This window comes from Hippoglossus stenolepis, chromosome 12 (assembly GCF_022539355.2).
Source record: "Hippoglossus stenolepis isolate QCI-W04-F060 chromosome 12, HSTE1.2, whole genome shotgun sequence".
NCBI classification, from domain to species: Eukaryota; Metazoa; Chordata; class Actinopteri; order Pleuronectiformes; family Pleuronectidae; genus Hippoglossus; species Hippoglossus stenolepis.
In genome coordinates this window covers 12,926,520-12,943,152 of record NC_061494.1, presented here as the reverse complement: position 1 = coordinate 12,943,152, position 16,633 = coordinate 12,926,520, and the positions used below count along the sequence as shown (strand labels likewise).

Here is a 16,633-nt window from a genome sequence, read left to right as displayed (position 1 = left end):
AGGAAGTGGAGATGCGTCGTCCATCTTTATAAACAGTATGATTTCAAACAAAAATACTAAGAGTATATGTTTGAACTCTCTAGATATAAAAAAAACATTTTTTAACATGCATATGCTGTTCATCCATCCAGTTGATTTGTAAGTGTTGATATAAAGACGTTTTAAGAAAGTTACAGTTATTTAAAACAGAAGGAGAAACATTATGTCTCCATACTGAACTCCAGAGGAGACAAAGCTGGTGGATTTTCCGGTGCCTGAGCAATAAGTCTCAATGACAGCTGACTGGAGATTTTGACGGTGTCTGTCTGAGTTCTCTGCTGCAACACGCTCCCTCTGCGCTCACTGAGACACTGTGCTCACATTCTGTCAGCTTCATCTGGCCCACAGCGACGCAGGAGCTGGTCCATGTGGCAGACAACAGAGGCACAAGTAGCAGAACTAATTGTCACGTAGGCAAAACTGTTCTACTTTTAAAAAGTGCCACTTATGGAGAAAGGCAGTGCAGTAAAAATATGGTTCTCTGAAATGTTGTGGAGTAAAAGTAAATCTTCTCTCTGAAGTTTAAAGCTGAAACATGTAAAAGATAATAAACAGAACTTCAACAAAAAAAAGTTTTAAAGTGCTGTACTTCAGTAAAGACACTTCTGACATGTGTCACTCTATGGCCCAAAGTTACTATGGCAACAGCTGAAGCACTTTGTATTCTCACTCGGATACAGCTGTTCTCCACAGTGGGATTCTGAAATGCCCTTTAATTATGAGCTGACATGTTCATATACACATATACACACACACACACACACACACAGCTCCACTGGTACGGCTCACCTGCACACACCCTTCCCGTCTCTGCTCATTTCACTCATATACATTGTTTTAATGTCGCCTGTTTCCCTGCAGCTCAAACTTGGCAGAGGGCTGGTTTATGTTACGACCATTTCCAACCGCAGAAATAGATCTGAAGATCAATAAACATCAGCCATGGATCTTTGTCTTTGATGTGTGTGTGTGTGAGTGTGTTTGTTAGCCTGGATTGCAGTTTTGGCACAGATTTCAAAGGCCTTATCAAATGAAGGTTAGCATTCTGCATGGTTGACGAATAACTGCTCTGTATGCATTATGCTGTATATGTCCATGTTCCTGTCAGTGTGACTGTGTGTGTGTGTGTGTGTGTGTGTGTGTGTGTGTGTAATACTTGAGTGTTGCCATGCCGGCCACCTCTCACATGCACTGCTGAACTGATGGGACAGAAACACAAGCTGTAAATGTACTGGGATTTACATCAATAATGTTTATCAAAGGCCTGAGCTATAGAGAAAGAATACTCACTAGTTTATGTATTTTTATTTAATTCTGCAAAACGATTCATCTACGAAGCCCCTTTCTTTAAATTCCAGGGACTGACACTAAAATCTTAAGTGTTTAGGATGAATTTCTCCTTTAAAGGGATAGTTCACCCAAATATGGAAATTCACTCTTTATCTACTCACCACTGTGCCGATGGAGGGGTGGGTGAAGTGTTTGAGTCCACAAAACACTTTTGGAGTTTAAGGGGTAAACAGTGTTGATATATTGATTTAAATGGTGACCGATTCTTCAGACATAATAAAACAACAAAACGTAATTCGAATCGAAATGGCGTCATCGTCCTGTTTTTAACCTAAATGTCTATGACACCACAGGAGCAGTATGGAGGGATTTCATGTTTTTTTTTCTGTTTTATTAAGTCTGAAGAAGGAGTCACTAGTTACCTCAATTGTGTTGGATTTGGCTGCAACACTGTTTACCCCTGAGACTCCAAAAGTGTTTAGTGGACTAAAACAAGTCACCCACCCCTCCATCGCCATAATGGTGAGTAGATAGAGTGAATTTTCATTTTTGGGTGAACTATCCCATTGAATCATTACAGTTAATGTTTTTAAATAAAATATATCTGAAGGAAGATAGTTTAGTAAATAATGGGTAAGAAACTGTGTGTGAATCAGAGATAGTGCCCACTCTCACTCCCACTCTCGGACAGTACCTCTAGCCACTAGCCACTGGATAAAGCACACAAACAACAGCTGCACAACAGCTGACAGTTCCCCATGCATTAAACACACACACACACACACACACACACTCACACAAACTCAAAGCAGGCCAACAATCCTGCTGCAGGCAAGGGCGTGTTGTAATCATACATATACAGCTCCAACACACCTGCCACAACAGAGCACAGCTGTCAAGTGCATCACCCTTCACCCTATATGTAACCTCAACCTCACACACACGCACACATACACACGCACACCCTGAGTCTACTTCTGCACACATATGAGGAAACACACCGACTGGCTGATTGTCCGCTGACACCTGAGCACACATTCAGTTGCACAACAGGATTCGATGCTCTCCAAGTCTGCACACGAGGCAGCACACAGCAAACACACTCACAAAGCCACGCACCTTCTTCTCAAGCTTAATGTTGGTGCTAATGCTGTAAGATTGATCAAATCACCACTGGGCAGCATATTGATCTGCAGTGGCATTCAAAGAGGAAAACACTGACACAGAATCTACAAACGATAGAATGTGACACATTTCAATATTTTTTCAACATTTGGATTTTTAAGTTTAAACCGTTTTGCTGTTATTTCCACTGTTTTGTCCTTTTCATTATTTATTTTTTAATTCCCCATTTAAATGCCTTACAGCTCTAAAAATGGTTGGTTGATATGAATACGCAGCTATAAATTAAGTTATTTATATGGATTAAATTAAAAGTACGGTCCCTTTTATATATACTGTATGTTTTATTAATAACACACACACAGAAGGAACGGTGCACAAGGGGAATGCTAATAGGTGCACACACACACACAATAAATGTCAAATTGATGCCACACTGTAACTAAACCTCAGCTCCTCCTCCTCCGCTGCCTCATGTATTAGATTAGCTTCTAATGAAAACTGGGTTCTTGAGATATCAGACATTTGAGAATTCACCTTCCTGAATTCAGTTGAAGTAAAAAATAAAATAATAGAGAGAAAGGGAGAATGAGACAGGAGGGCAGAACATTTTATCACCCATAAATAAGTGATGTGCCTCACTTGCTCCCCGCATCTCTCCGCCCATCACCCCACCCCCCTAACCATTCTTCCTCCCTCTCCGTCCTCCACTCCGCCCCCTCGGCCCGCTCCCCCTATCTCACCGTATTGCACAGGGGAGGGGGGAGGGGAACAATGAAAGGGGTATGAGTGACAGATAAGTAGATGACTGCACTGTCCCAGCCCTCATTAAAACTCTGCGCTTCTGTCACGCGGCCCTCCTCCTCGTCCTCCTCCTGCTCTGCATCAGGACCTGGCAAATGATACCCCGGGAGAGGAAGAGGAGGAGAGAGAGGGGAGGGAGGTGCTGCTCATCAGTTATTCCTGTTCTCTGACCCAACTTGACAACCAGCTCCAATAATGAGACAAAGAGGGATGAGACGCAGACTTTGCCAGGAGACCGGGATGCTGACAAGGGGAGTGAACTGTCCCTAAAACGGAACATAAGCGTCCCGACTGCTGCCGCCCGCTCTTTAACAAATCATTTTCCTCCATCATATTCTGGGATTCCTCTGAATGCAGCAAACATGTGGCGATCCAGTGTCTCCCTTTTCCATCTGCAAGCCTGAGCCTATGAATAGACTGAGGCCGAGCTGCAGGGTGGGCTGCACTGGAAGCTACAGGAAGCTCTGACATTTCAACTGTAACCCAGAGAGTCAGTGAAACCTCTTCATCCAAACAAATCATAAAGTGTGCTTTTCAGTATAAACAGACCCAAAGCTATAATAAAACATTTAAAAAATAATAAATGTCTCACCTAGCTTGTAGTGTTAAAAGCCCACAAGATTCCATTTAAGTGAAGCTTGAAATACAACAAGATGTGATTTAATATGCTTGTTTATTCAATATTTTCCACATCTTTTTGGTTTATTCATAATCGTATATATTAAAAAATCCATGAAAAACCTGACAAGCAAATGTAGCCCAGTGTGTTTGTAAAGCCACATGGACTTTGGAGTGCACAGGGAGGCTCCCTGCATGCTTTCAGCCGCAAACAGGAAATAATCAAGAGCTCGGAACTTGCAAGTACATTAAGAGCGAGTTAACAGTCTTTTTAGGCACTGAAGTCTCTGGAAACCCATAATGAAGGATATGTCATTTCTTTTAGTTCACTGCTTGACTGGATTTAAGACTATGTTGTTCACATTAGCACTTCCAGTCGAAAATAAAACAGAAAATAAATACAAGTACAGAATGCTTTCAAATTAGAGCATCACTGCTGTATATGTGATTCGGAAAGTGAACAGGACATGGTTTCCCATAATATGGTCAAGTAAATGTCAAAAATAATTCATGAAGATGTGTGAGTCTGTATGTGTGCGTCCATTAATTTATTCCACGTACAATAATCTAGTGAGACACAACGTTGACGACATATCACTGATGCAAGGTGGAAATTCAATAAAATAAAAAGGAAATATGGAAATGCTGATTCCAAGTCTGCATAAAAAATAGAACAGAGTGACTCTGCTTCACTATTTGGTCCCATAATGCTTGGTTGAAGGCTGGCCGTACAGCTCGTAGAAGTCAGGGTGCCGGGCCGCCTGCGAGCCCACCATCAGTCCACCGATTGGGAAATGCTGCAGCGGCTGGCTCGCATGTGGGGGAAACTCCTGAGAGGTCATGGGGGCGAAGGAGCCCGACGGCGGGTACGGAGGCCGGGCGCGAGCGGCGGGGGCCCTGGAGCAGCAGCAGTTGTTCAGAGTGCACATAAGAACTTTCCTCCCTTCGTACATGGCTTGTTGCGAGGCACCTCCACTGGGGAAGTGGGAGGAGGGGAATATAGTCCCTGAGTGGTGGCTAGAGCTGGAGCCTACACCCATAATGTGATGGGCTGGAGAGTCAAGGAGCCGAATATGGCTGGAACTAGTGTGAGGATTCTGGGAGGTGGAGTTCTCTGTTTTACTTCCCATGAAAGCCATGCTGTACTTCCTCTTCTGTGGTGCTGAACTCGTCCCCATTTGGGAGCCAGCAGAGCCGCCGCGAGACTGGACGATCTCAACAATGGCTGACTCGTTCAACGGCTCTGAAAATGGAAAGTAGAGGAGAATGAGATAACAGTTCATTTTGATCATTTCCCAGAAATAGTTAAATATTTTATAATCAGCACATCCACTCGTCGCATTTCTTTCTTACCTTCCAGCATTTTCCGCAGGTTCTTCTCTCTCGCTGAGAGTTCAGATAGCAAATGATCAGAGTTGAGCTGGCCCAGTCCGAGTGGAGGCATGGCACTAATCAGGTGAGAGGTTGACCTGGAAAAAGACACAGACCGAAATACACACACACGTAAAACCATGAGAACCAGACTCAGTAAGACATTAGCTTGAGACGCATTCTGGACCTTGAGATTTGGGTTAAATTTTCAAAGACTACAAGGATAGTTTGCAAATCAACTGATGTGCAAACTTCCATCAAGACAATTCACTTGATTTAAAAAACACAGGGGAAGAATTGCACAGTTTTTATGAAAAATAAACAGTGATGACATCAGATTATGTGTCACTGCACCAAAACGTGTGCAGGAAAGCATCGCAGATGTATTTTAAAGAAGTTATTAGCATTAAGACTTAAAAGGGCACAGGAATACTAGATGAACACAATACCTAACAAATCATTAATACCATAATTACTGTCCTGTTGCTTTTGAGAATGATTCCAGGCACAAAGTTCTCCTGCATCAGGTTTCTTCTCATTGTGATTGTATAAATCATGATGAATACTCAAAACCATCATGTACTGTGAAATGAAATAGAATAGAAGTAACGAGGCTCACCTGTCCATCAGCATCTGGTATGGTTTTGTATTCTGAAGAAGACAATAAGACACAAGAGGTATTCAGATGCAACATTTGCTTCGCTATCGGCTGCTAAGAGAACAAAAGAAAACATAGACAATGTTGTCGTCTGTCTTGTTTACACGCATCAGTGTGGGTTACACATGAGATCTGTGGGCGACAATGCTTTTTGTGTTCTTTAAAATCCAACATTTAATTCGGTGGAACGGCTGGAATCACATACTGTAAAACAACTTCTGCTGGTGTGTGTATTGCATGCGTCTGTGTGGCTGTACAGACAAATTCCATGTGGAGAGATGTTGCGTAGATTTGTTTTGTTCTGACCTTCATGAAGTTGATGTTGTCGGCTTTTTGAAGAAACGTTTGCACTGAGCTCAGGAGTTTCTCTGCTTCCTGACGCCTCTCGTTGAGCTGCAGCACCTGCTGGGATTGTTTCCTCCCGTACACGGAGCAGGTGCTCTCCAGCATCTGCATGGTGTCAGACTGGTTCTCTTCCAGCAGCCTGTGCATCCTCTGATACTGGGCTCTCACACGCTCCTTCAGGTCAGACACTGTGTCCTGCAGAGAGAGAGAGAGAGAGGACGGGTGGATTTACAAAACACACAAATTCTACAGGCATATAAAACAGCTGTATTTTACAAGTCAAAATTATTTCCTTGCAATGGAAAGTACTACTTTACTGGTGAAAGTGGTTATTCAGAAAGTGGTTATTCAATGTTTTTGGTGGCTCAGGAAAATAGTTTAATTTTATTAAGTCTGAACATTTTGTCTCTTGAAAGCACAATATTAAATTGCTGTAATGCCAATTTAAACAGACAATTTGGCCTTTTGTGTTGTGTTTTCTTGAATTTCCCAGCAGAAGCTACTAAACTATAGCAAAATAGTCTCCAACAGAACAGAAATAAAGACATTCTCAATCTACATGAAGACGAATAAAGCAGTGCTGGTAGTGGTCAGATCTGTGTCTCATGCATTGTGTGTGTTGTACTGTACCTTCATCAGTGTCTTGTCAGCCTCCAGCTTGGCGAGCTGCTCATCAATGTTCTGGACACGACCCTCCAGTCGGTCTTGCTGCCTCATTAACGTGGCCTGCAGGGAGATGACAAACAAGAGATGGATAAGACAGAGGAACCCGGACCAGAGTCTTTGAAAACAGAAAAATACATGTTGGGAAAGTTTCTTAAAAACTCTGCTGCGGCCATCAGCAAACACTGGCTGCTATTCATGACTCACTGAGACAACCTCCTCCACAATCCTGATTAGACGGAGGAAACGACAGCTGCCAGCGACAACCACATGCATTTATCCATTAGGAGATCACCAGCAAAGGCCAACGCAACAACACAAATCCATCTCTGATTGCCTCTAAGTTTATCAGGGATCCTGCTGCATCACATGGAGCCCATTGTTGGGACCTGCCGACTTCCTCTGTGGGCTGAGGCATAGTGCAGAAAGAGCCACAGGCCATTAAAAGAGCCGGTAAACATAATCCTTCTCCATTTACAGCACAAGATGCTAATCAATCTACAGTCACAGGCCGACTGCAAAGAGGGGAGGGCAGGTACCTTTTTTTAATGAACTGCTTCTGAATGGGGAAAGGCACCCTGCCCACTGTCATGGCAACGAAACCTCACCTGTATTTATAAGTGACAGCTAATGTGTACCGTGTTTGTGGGGGAGTTAAAAGTCGGGGGCGTTTCACTACCCCCTTCTCTGCCTTCTCGTTTTTTGCCACATGCATTGCTCCCGTTGTTTGCATTGGCCTCTGTGTCAGTGACAGACTGTCGCGTCTGTGTGCACAGCGCTGGGCTCTGCTCTCTCCCTCCGCATGAGTGTGCATGGGAGAAAGGGAACGGGAGGAAAGGCGAAGGGCCGTGGGCTCCGCTTGCACATGCCAACAACGGACAGAAAGGAAAGGGAGAAAGACATACAAAAAAAGAAAAGAAGAGAGTGGAGAGTGAAACCAACAGAGGGAAAGTTTGAAGCGCAGAAGAGAGAATGAGGACATTCCTGCGGTCTCTAGTGAGCGGGTTTCAGGGTATCTGCATTGTGGTATCACAGCAACAGGCCTCTTCAGCTGCTTACAACACTCATGGAGTCTTATGCACGACAACTGGCTGGCCACTATGGTGCACCTCGTCCATCTAGCTCCTAAAACAAAACTGTAAAACGACTCTAAATGACATAAAACACTGGCCAATATTAGATCCTTTAGTTTGCATTTTCTTTTAAGCTATCCTTTCAACAGCTGACAATTTTATCACCTGGGAAACAGGTTTCACTATTTAAGATGATTTGGATGATGGCTTCTGGCATTAGATACACTGATAAACAGAAAGGGCACAAGTAGAATTTTAATTGAGTTTTAGAGCAGGACCATTTTGTAAACCCAACATTAGCAAGTTACAGTTGCTGTAGTGTTTGCAATATTTAGCCTAATTACACATCCCGCAGATACAGACCAATATTAGTATTTATGTTTTTCACCACACATCCATTTTAGGTCCAATATTCAGTCTTTTAGCTCTGTTTTGGTCTTCACCATCTCCTGTCTGCAGTCTTAACTGCTTAATGCTACTCAATGCTAGCAAGTCTCCAACTTTTAGCTAACTTAGCTAAAACTCACAAGGCCATGAAACCAAAACAATGAACTGAAACAGGCTAAAAGGCTCCATAGAACTAAATGGGAAGTAGCCTACAGATATTTGTCTGTGGGGTTGTCTCGATGAATGAATCCACGACATACAATGATCCTCAGAAATATTGATCAACGCAGTTTAAGTGCTGAGAAGAAAACGCACCATATTCACATGGCGGCCATTTTCTTCTGATGTCACACTCAGGGTGGGAAGCTAAAATGCTATTAGCAACAGGTTGAAGATCAGGTTGCAATAAACCCGTAAGGAATCTGACAATCTGTTATCATTCACTGCTCCTTGACTGATAACTGCAACTGAAGAGACAATGGATGGTGAACATTTGGAGGAACATCGGATCATGTTTCAAGGTAAAACAATATATTTGCTAGCTCATAAGCTACTGTTAGACAACAGCTAAAGTTAGCATTCAGCCACTTTGGTTTGATGCTGTTTAATGATATGATGGGACGGTTGTTTTATTTCTGAAATATCAATAATATCAATCAATCAATATCAATATGTGGACACATTTATTTAAACCTGAGGGTAAAAAGCACTGGATTAAAAATTGTAATGCTAAATGCCCTACCTACTACCAGAGCAATTCTGAGGGTGGATGAAAAGAGCCATTAATTGAGAAAATTGATGTGGTTAAATCTAGTGCATTTTACTTGCAGGGTTAAATAAATACCTCTAAGATGTATACTGATATGTGTAAAAGAAACTTGTGTAAATTGTGCACTGGGGCCATATCTTTTCACGCATTTAACATATTTGTCAGGCTTTCAAGATTGAAACAAGTAGGCCCTGTTTAGACTAACTAACTGTTAGCATCTAGCTAACATTACATGCATAACTGTTGTGCATCTAAAAGGGTGGTGGCCCACTCTAGAGACACATGCACATGAGGGAAGGTTTTCCACTAGCAGCATTCTTGTTGGAAATCAGCATCGGTCCTTAATCTCGTGCCACATCCCACACCTGAACTACATCTCCACACCACATGTTGTTATACAAGAGGCACTTTCAGTTAACCAGCTCTTTTCAAACAATCTGATAACTGACTCTGCCCTGCAAACTCACATGGTGCCTAGTTCGTTGGCACAGTTTCTTGTTAAATCCAGTTTTTCTAGGTACAGTGTGTTTAAAACCTTTCAGACAGTACACTCACATTAATAATCACTGTCATAACATAGCACAGCTCAGTGGTGCCCATAGACAAAATCAGGGAAGAACACTTACTGGGTTATTGCAATGGTAAACATTGCATGAGCATCTCTGTGTGAGTTGGTTTCACATTATAGTGTCGTTTCTTTCTGCCTAGATGCTTCTGCTCAACAACCTTGTCTTCCTCATTTTGCCATGTTTCCACCAATTCCCTTTTTGGGGACAGGAAAGAACTGATCTGCTGATCTCTCTGTTACAGTTTGAATGCCTACCTTTATCAAGATTAAACCCGCCAATGATCACTTTCCCTACTGTCCTATTTAGGCATTCAGACACCCGCGGGTTGCCAGGAAGCTCATGTTTAAATGAGGAGCCTCAGGCTCAATGAACAGAGAGCCTCTTTCACAATCAACTGACAACTATTCCCCACGTCTGATGTCAATGGACTGCCCTCAGCATTCTGGGGAACTGACTCACACCAGCCCAGATACAAGAAACTGCAAACTGAAGAGCTCCCATGAGCGATGGTTTCCTGCTGAGATGCCTGAGAAAACCAAGGTGAGGTTGTGTGGGAGGACTCCTCCTCCGCCTGTCCCAGGAATGACATTACTATTATATTACTCTTCCTTTCTCGTCCCAAAATTACCCACACACCTGCAAAGGGTTACTGTAAAAGTTTCCTTTGAGAGCCAAAGTAACTAAAGATATGAACACAGCTACATTGTTTATCCAAAAACCAACAATAGTGCTGCCAGGGGGATTGAAAATCCTCTTACCAAAATAGACCACAGCTCAGTAAAGAAGGACAAATGCTCAGAAAGAAATGATGAGAAGCAACTCCTGCCTAAAACTACTTTAACAAAATGACCCAGCATCCAAGAAGAAGTCTTACTTTGGGGGTTTTGTCACATTCATCACCATTGATGTGCACTCAGTCTAAAGGCCTAAGCATGGAGAGTGTTAATTTGAGAAGAGCCAGGAACTCTTTACCCTGCAAACATACAGTTGTGAAAGAAGAGAAAAATGGGTGGGTGTGTGCATGTGTGTAGAGAGAGAGCAGCTTTGGAAAGGGCTGAACAGACATCTTTTGTCCCAATAATAGCTCTGAACCAGAGCAACAGATTGGACCAAAGACTTCTACCCATTTAGAACTTAGTGATCTACACACTGGAAAAAAAATGTGTCTGTAACATTCCCAACTGGAATAATGCAATTATCAAGCATATCAACAAGACATGGAAGATGCCAAATTAATCTTATTCTCCCTCTCAGTCATTCTACAACAGCAATCCGTATATACGTAAGGCAGTGCAATTGGTTGTTTTTTCTTACATCAGACTTTTGAAAAAAATTGTAGAAATGAGGAAAATACAGAGGTGCACAGAGCCATGACACACTGGCCTTAAGCGAGACGCATACCTTCACCTCCTGAGGTCAACCCTGCCAAGCTAGATCATGATTCACTTCTTGTCAGGTAGATGAACAAAAGTAGAATCTATGTTCTTCTTTCTTACGAGAAATTTCACTAGAATCACTTTTCAACAACTGCAAATGCTTGAAATTGTAATGATAATCTTTCTGGTTTGTGAACTGTCTCACAAATCATCACATTTCTATTCTAAAAAACCGCAGGTCAGTTCATTTATCAGCCTCCAAAGCCTCGCCAGTGTGTGTTTCCCCCATGAGCAAATGCTGAAACTGATCAGGGTAGCTAACCAAGCAGCTAAACAAAGTACATGTGGGTCCGCCCCCCACTGCACAGGGTTTATCATTTCTGGTGGATGCAGCTTGCATCACAGCACTTACCCGAGGGCACAGGGTGGCTTATGTGTGGAGTGGCGGTGTGTAGGCGTGGTTTTGTGCAGTGCTATGATCAAGGTTAAAAGCAGTGTGTGACATATGCCTACATGTCTGTGCGTGTGTGCCTATCATCTTCCCCGAGTGGTGGCTTTTCACCTGTCCAGTCCATTCACATCACATGAGATTAAAGGGAGCGACAAAGAAAGGAAGCCACAGACTAGTGAGCTGAGAGGAATATTTGACTCCATGAAATTCAAACAAAAACCAATGAAAGAAAGCTCACCTGTCACATTTTTTGACTGTCACCTGCGTTTCAGTTGACAGTTTAAAGTGAATTGGTGAGTAGAAGTGTGTGTGATTAATCTACCTGCATTTGTATGCGTTGCATATCCACATCGCAGACTGTATGTCTTTGGCTCGTGCAGTGCGAGATGCAGCAGAAGGGACATAGAGCCACATGCTCTTCCTCACAGTGGAGCAGCCTGTACTCCTCATGTGTGGGACAGGTCCAAGCGCTCAGCTCGTCAGCGTCAACTAACAGGTGTCCCGGGGCTGCACAAGGCTGCTGTAGGTGCGTCTGGATATGAACTTGGCAGCAGGGCTCCTTGCAGCGCAGGCAGACCTTCCGCACAGGCAGTGGCGGGCCTCGTCGACAGAGGACACACTGTAAGACAACCGGGGCTTTCTCAGTGTTCAAGGCATTGAACCGCTTGACAATATTGGCAAGCTTGAAGTTCTTCTCCAGTGCTGGTTTCTGGTTATAGTTGTGGTTGCACTCAGGGCAGCGCACTGCAGCATTGTCTTTGGCCCAGGCCTCCGAGATACAATCCTTGCAGAAGTTGTGCTTGCATGGCAGCTGGATGGGCTCAACAAAAACATTCAGGCAAATTGGACAGAGGAGCTCCTCTTCCAAGCTGTTTTTCCAGCTTGCATCCATGACTTAGGCTGGATCCAAACTGATGTGTTTCTACAAGGGTCAAAAGCGAGAAAGAGAGATCAGATTGACATATGAAAACAAAATACCCTTGTGACAGTTAAGCCTTCGAGTGTTGCCACTTCTATCTTGTCTGAAATGGAACAGAAAGATCTAAGCAGGGAAATTAACTCTTTACACAAACAGGCAATCCCCCTGCCAGCAGCTGATCTTATATGACTGTTATGTTGTGATCAGGCTAATTTTAGCTTGTTTCTGATAAAGGCTTCTGGTCAGCATCTTTTTATTTGAAAGTTGTGAAGTGCGTAGTTAGCTGTGTTGCCAGTTTGGTGTTTGTCCTGATATTTATTTTTAAGTTTGTGCTTGCAATTATGGTTTACTGCGTAGCATGAGTTAGCCACATCGATGCTCCACAGGCGATTAGCCCAGTTAGCAGCAGCTCTCATGATACTGTGATGAAGCAGTTGGGCTAATGTTAGCTTGTTTACAATTATAACTGTTGCTGGTTGTTTGCATCATGTTATTGCATCTTCAAAGTTGTGGTCTCCATGTTGTTTTTTTATAGCCTCTTCTGCTGCTGTACTTACTATACTGTGCATGTGCCGCAGCCTGCTCTGTGATGTGGGCAGGAGCTTTGGAGACGGTTTTGGAAATGAGAGGGAGGGGCCTGGAAGTTGTACTTGTACTTTCTACTTTATTTTCAAAAACCAATCAACTGCAGCTTTAATGATCTTAAGTTTTACATAAGCCTATTATCTGTGATTAGTCATTACTCATAATATTACTTATGCAGAGGAAGAAAAGTGTGGTATGAAAGCTATATTATTATAGATACATCCATATCAAGTCTTTGACCATGTTAATATTAGTTATTATGTAATGCATTTAACTAACTTTTTTAATTTAGTAGAGGCTAATGCAAACATTGCTGAACTAATGTGGAGGTAAGATCACGTTAGCTTAAACATGATGCTGCTAACATTGAACTATTTACTAATGGGGTTTAGCATGGACATTTTTACTAATCTATCAAGCCCAGTTGAGTAAAAAAATGCCAATGCCTAGAGCCCTAGGATTTTCTATACCATTATAAGACTAAACTGAATGAACAAAAATAAATACAAATACAGTTTTCTAAAACATAGGTTTTAAAATTGAGGTTGTCTGATATTTCAAGACAATTCATTATTTCTGAATGTAGCGACTACCATATGTAAATAAGGTCTTTTACAGAGTTAAATTATGGGTTGTTTAATATTGCTAAGCTAGCAGGTGTTGTGGCGTGAGTTGTTCACAGTTAATAAGCTTTAAAGGTGTTTCTGAAGGCTGCTATATTCTACTGTCTGAAACTAATTTATCAAGAGCTCATGACTCTTTCTGCGTCTTTCCTGCAGAAATGAAATTGGCGAGAAATGCGGCTGTCACAGACGACATGCTCAAAAAGAGTGAAGTGTGAATAATGTTAGATTGTCAGATAAGTAATTATGCCACAGGATGAGAGTGACAGGAGTCAGGTGACTTTTGGCCACTGAGACGTACAGACATCCATAACAGAACCAATATATTGGTAAGCAAATGCTATGGGAGCATGACAAACTTAAATCCACTCAATATACGTCTCATTTTACTAGTGTTATTTTGGAAGATGCTCACTTGATTCGTTGGCACATTTGTTTCACTTCTTACTGATATACATCAATGACCTGCATTGCAGTTGTCTACATTTTGTAATGATAATGGTCCATAATGACGGGACATGCATACAAAGGCTGATTGCCACTCACCTTTACACAATAGGTGTGACATCACAGGTTAAGCAGACTAAGCAGTTCAGTGTGTAAATGTTCTGTTTTGACCAAGAGTTGTTCCACCTGCCCTCAGCACAAAATAATAAAAGTGCCTTGTGATATTACAATAAGGAATTTGGACACTTTCAACATTAAATCAAAATGTTAAAATTATTACAAGGTTTTAGGTCCAATTTCTGAAACATTGTTCTAAATTCATATTGAAATGTATCCAAATATAATTTTGAACAAATGAATAATGCCATTTTAAACAATATTTACAAGTTTGGAGCACTTCATATACAGAACAGTATTCTGAGGATGCTGTAATTGTATTTCAAAAGTGTGTTCAGATTAATTTTTTAAAGGCAAAACATCAACTTTTTGTAAAGGTCTTAGTATTTCTTAAACCATTAATATGTTTATTATATATCGAGCAGAATATTTAAAAGCAGTAAAAAATATGTATATGTCAATTGTATATGTCAATATTGTTTCACTTTTTAATGAACTGTAATGTAGACAGTCTTTTAAATGATGGATGAGTCAATGTTGTTTTAATAACAGTTCCCCATCCTGCTGCGGATTGAGTTTTTAGAAGGTGGATGAATCAACATTGATTTAGTCTCAGTAATGGTCGAAAACCCTGCGTTCGTTCAACGTAAAACATCATTTCAATCTGGCTCCGGTGTCAACGTCGATTCAATACTTGGTTTAAAGGTTGTTTGAAGCAGGTTTTTCCGGAGCTGGGACTAACAACATGTCACAGTGACATCGGATTTCTGTGAAAAAGCCTTATTACAGTCCACTGAGACACATTGGAAGCATCATTGAAGGAAGAAAGGCTACGTTACCAACTATTTATTCCTGCCCATGTCGTCGGTGCACCTCTAATGCCCTCGGAGCTTATCGCATCCAGCCCGCGGTCTGATCCAGCTCCTGCCGTGAGATCGGAGCAGGGTGTCCGACATACATCGCTCGGTGCCGGGGGGAAGGTTTGACACGGTTCCCGGCTGTTATTCGGCTGGTTCCGCTTTCCCGTGAACTCTGACTAATATCTGATGATAAGTGCAGGCAGCTTGTGACTCGTCGGAAGGGAGCTTAGTGCTTCCACACACCGACTCCCCCTCTCTCCCCTCGCTCCCCCTCCTCTGAGATAACGTGACCCGTCACAGAGTTGATACACAGACGGGGGAGGAGCCCGGAGGAGGCCGGAGGAGCAGCGGCCACACAGCAAACTCTACCGGAGAGACTGCACATGTGCATGGCTGGAAAACAACAGTGTGTCCCTGACTGTGGTCCCTGACAGCCTTTTGCACATATGTGACACCCAAAGTGGGGTCCTGGCTTCCTGGGGCAGTGAAACACTGAATCACACACAGAAAGATGTCGATACACTTCATCTTAATGTTGTGTGCAGAGTTGGTACCTCTTCTAAATGAGACAGCCTTTTTTTTTTAATGTAACCAATACTCTATGCAGTTTTGTCTAAGGTTCAATAAGGTACTAATGCGTATAAATACATGACAATCAATTAAAGGTTCAGTGTATAGAATTTAGTGACATCTAGTGGTAAAGTTGCATGTTGCAGCTGATTCCCCTCACCTCACCCTCCCCTTCCAAACACGAAAGAGAACCTGTGTTATCCTTCAGTTGTCGTAAAAACTCAAAAGGGGTTTAGTTTGTCCAGTTTTAGCTACTGTAAAAAGCATGGCGGCCTCCGTAGAGAGGATCTGCTCCTGATATATCAAGTATTTAAATATAAAGGGCCCATTCTAGGGTAAAGTTCAACAGTTCGTACAAATTAGATGAAACTCACTAGTGAAAACATCACTAGGATTTTTATATTAAATATCTGCCAATAGATCCATTTTACCTTCATCTTACACACTGGACCTTTAATAAGAACCCAAACCTAAATCCAACCCAATCAACTTACAAAAAACAACAAAATGCAGTGAACATGGGGCCCTTTAATGATTCAGCAGTTTTGTATTGTATCTGAAGTATAATCTATTGATCAACAACTTAAGGCTGAATGCTTTCTTAAAATAAAGTGATAACCCCACGACCCTTATTAATCAAGAACTGACAATTATTTATAATCGCTGACATGATGGTGAATTAGAAAGTGCGACAAGCTTTATAACCTTGAATGAGTCAGCTACAGCCAACGGTCGGTTTTAGACATTAATGTGTGCAAACAAAGCTTGATTTTATTAATGGCTTCTAATAGATGTGTGAAGCATTAGTATGCGATTTATTACCCATTAGCAATGCTTCTGCATTATAGAGTCACAATAAAAGGTTCCCGGTTATTCACATGTACATTGTTTTATAAGAAATCAAGTATACATGTAAATATTGACTTGTATTCACATAAAAAGGCTTTTAAAGGATTAAGTTCCTCTTTAATACTGCA

At 42.0% G+C, this 16,633-nt stretch overlaps 1 protein-coding gene across 2 annotated transcripts; it reads right to left on the bottom strand.

The window, feature by feature from the left end:
• Positions 1 to 3,909: 3,909 nt before the first annotated feature.
• trim8a (tripartite motif containing 8a) lies at positions 3,910 to 15,379 on the bottom strand. Of its 2 annotated transcripts, none has more exons than XM_035172472.2 (7): positions 15,070 to 15,379; positions 11,858 to 12,457; positions 6,878 to 6,973; positions 6,209 to 6,442; positions 5,864 to 5,895; positions 5,227 to 5,342; positions 3,910 to 5,116 (listed from the first exon to the last, which is right to left on the bottom strand). In XM_035172472.2, exons 2-7 carry the CDS (start codon positions 12,425 to 12,427, stop codon positions 4,566 to 4,568), a joined length of 1,599 nt encoding a protein of 532 aa, XP_035028363.1. In that variant the 5' UTR covers positions 12,428 to 12,457; positions 15,070 to 15,379; the 3' UTR covers positions 3,910 to 4,565. The 2 variants fall into 2 exon arrangements, with proteins under 2 accessions (XP_035028363.1, XP_035028361.1); XM_035172470.1 differs by having other exon boundaries at positions 15,066 to 15,378.
• Positions 15,380 to 16,633: the final 1,254 nt, after the last annotated feature.

Excerpts from the sequence above, each read along its gene's own strand:
- trim8a (XM_035172472.2), bottom strand. The coding sequence starts at position 12,427 with ATGGATGCAAGCTGGAAAAACAGCTTGGAAGAGGAGCTCCTCTGTCCA. Across the intron at positions 5,896-6,208 it reads ACAACATCAACTTCATGAAG|AATACAAAACCATACCAGAT; the intron begins GTCAGAACAAAA and ends TGTCTTCTTCAG. Across the intron at positions 5,343-5,863 it reads TACCAGATGCTGATGGACAG|GTCAACCTCTCACCTGATTA; the intron begins GTGAGCCTCGTT and ends GTCTTTTTCCAG.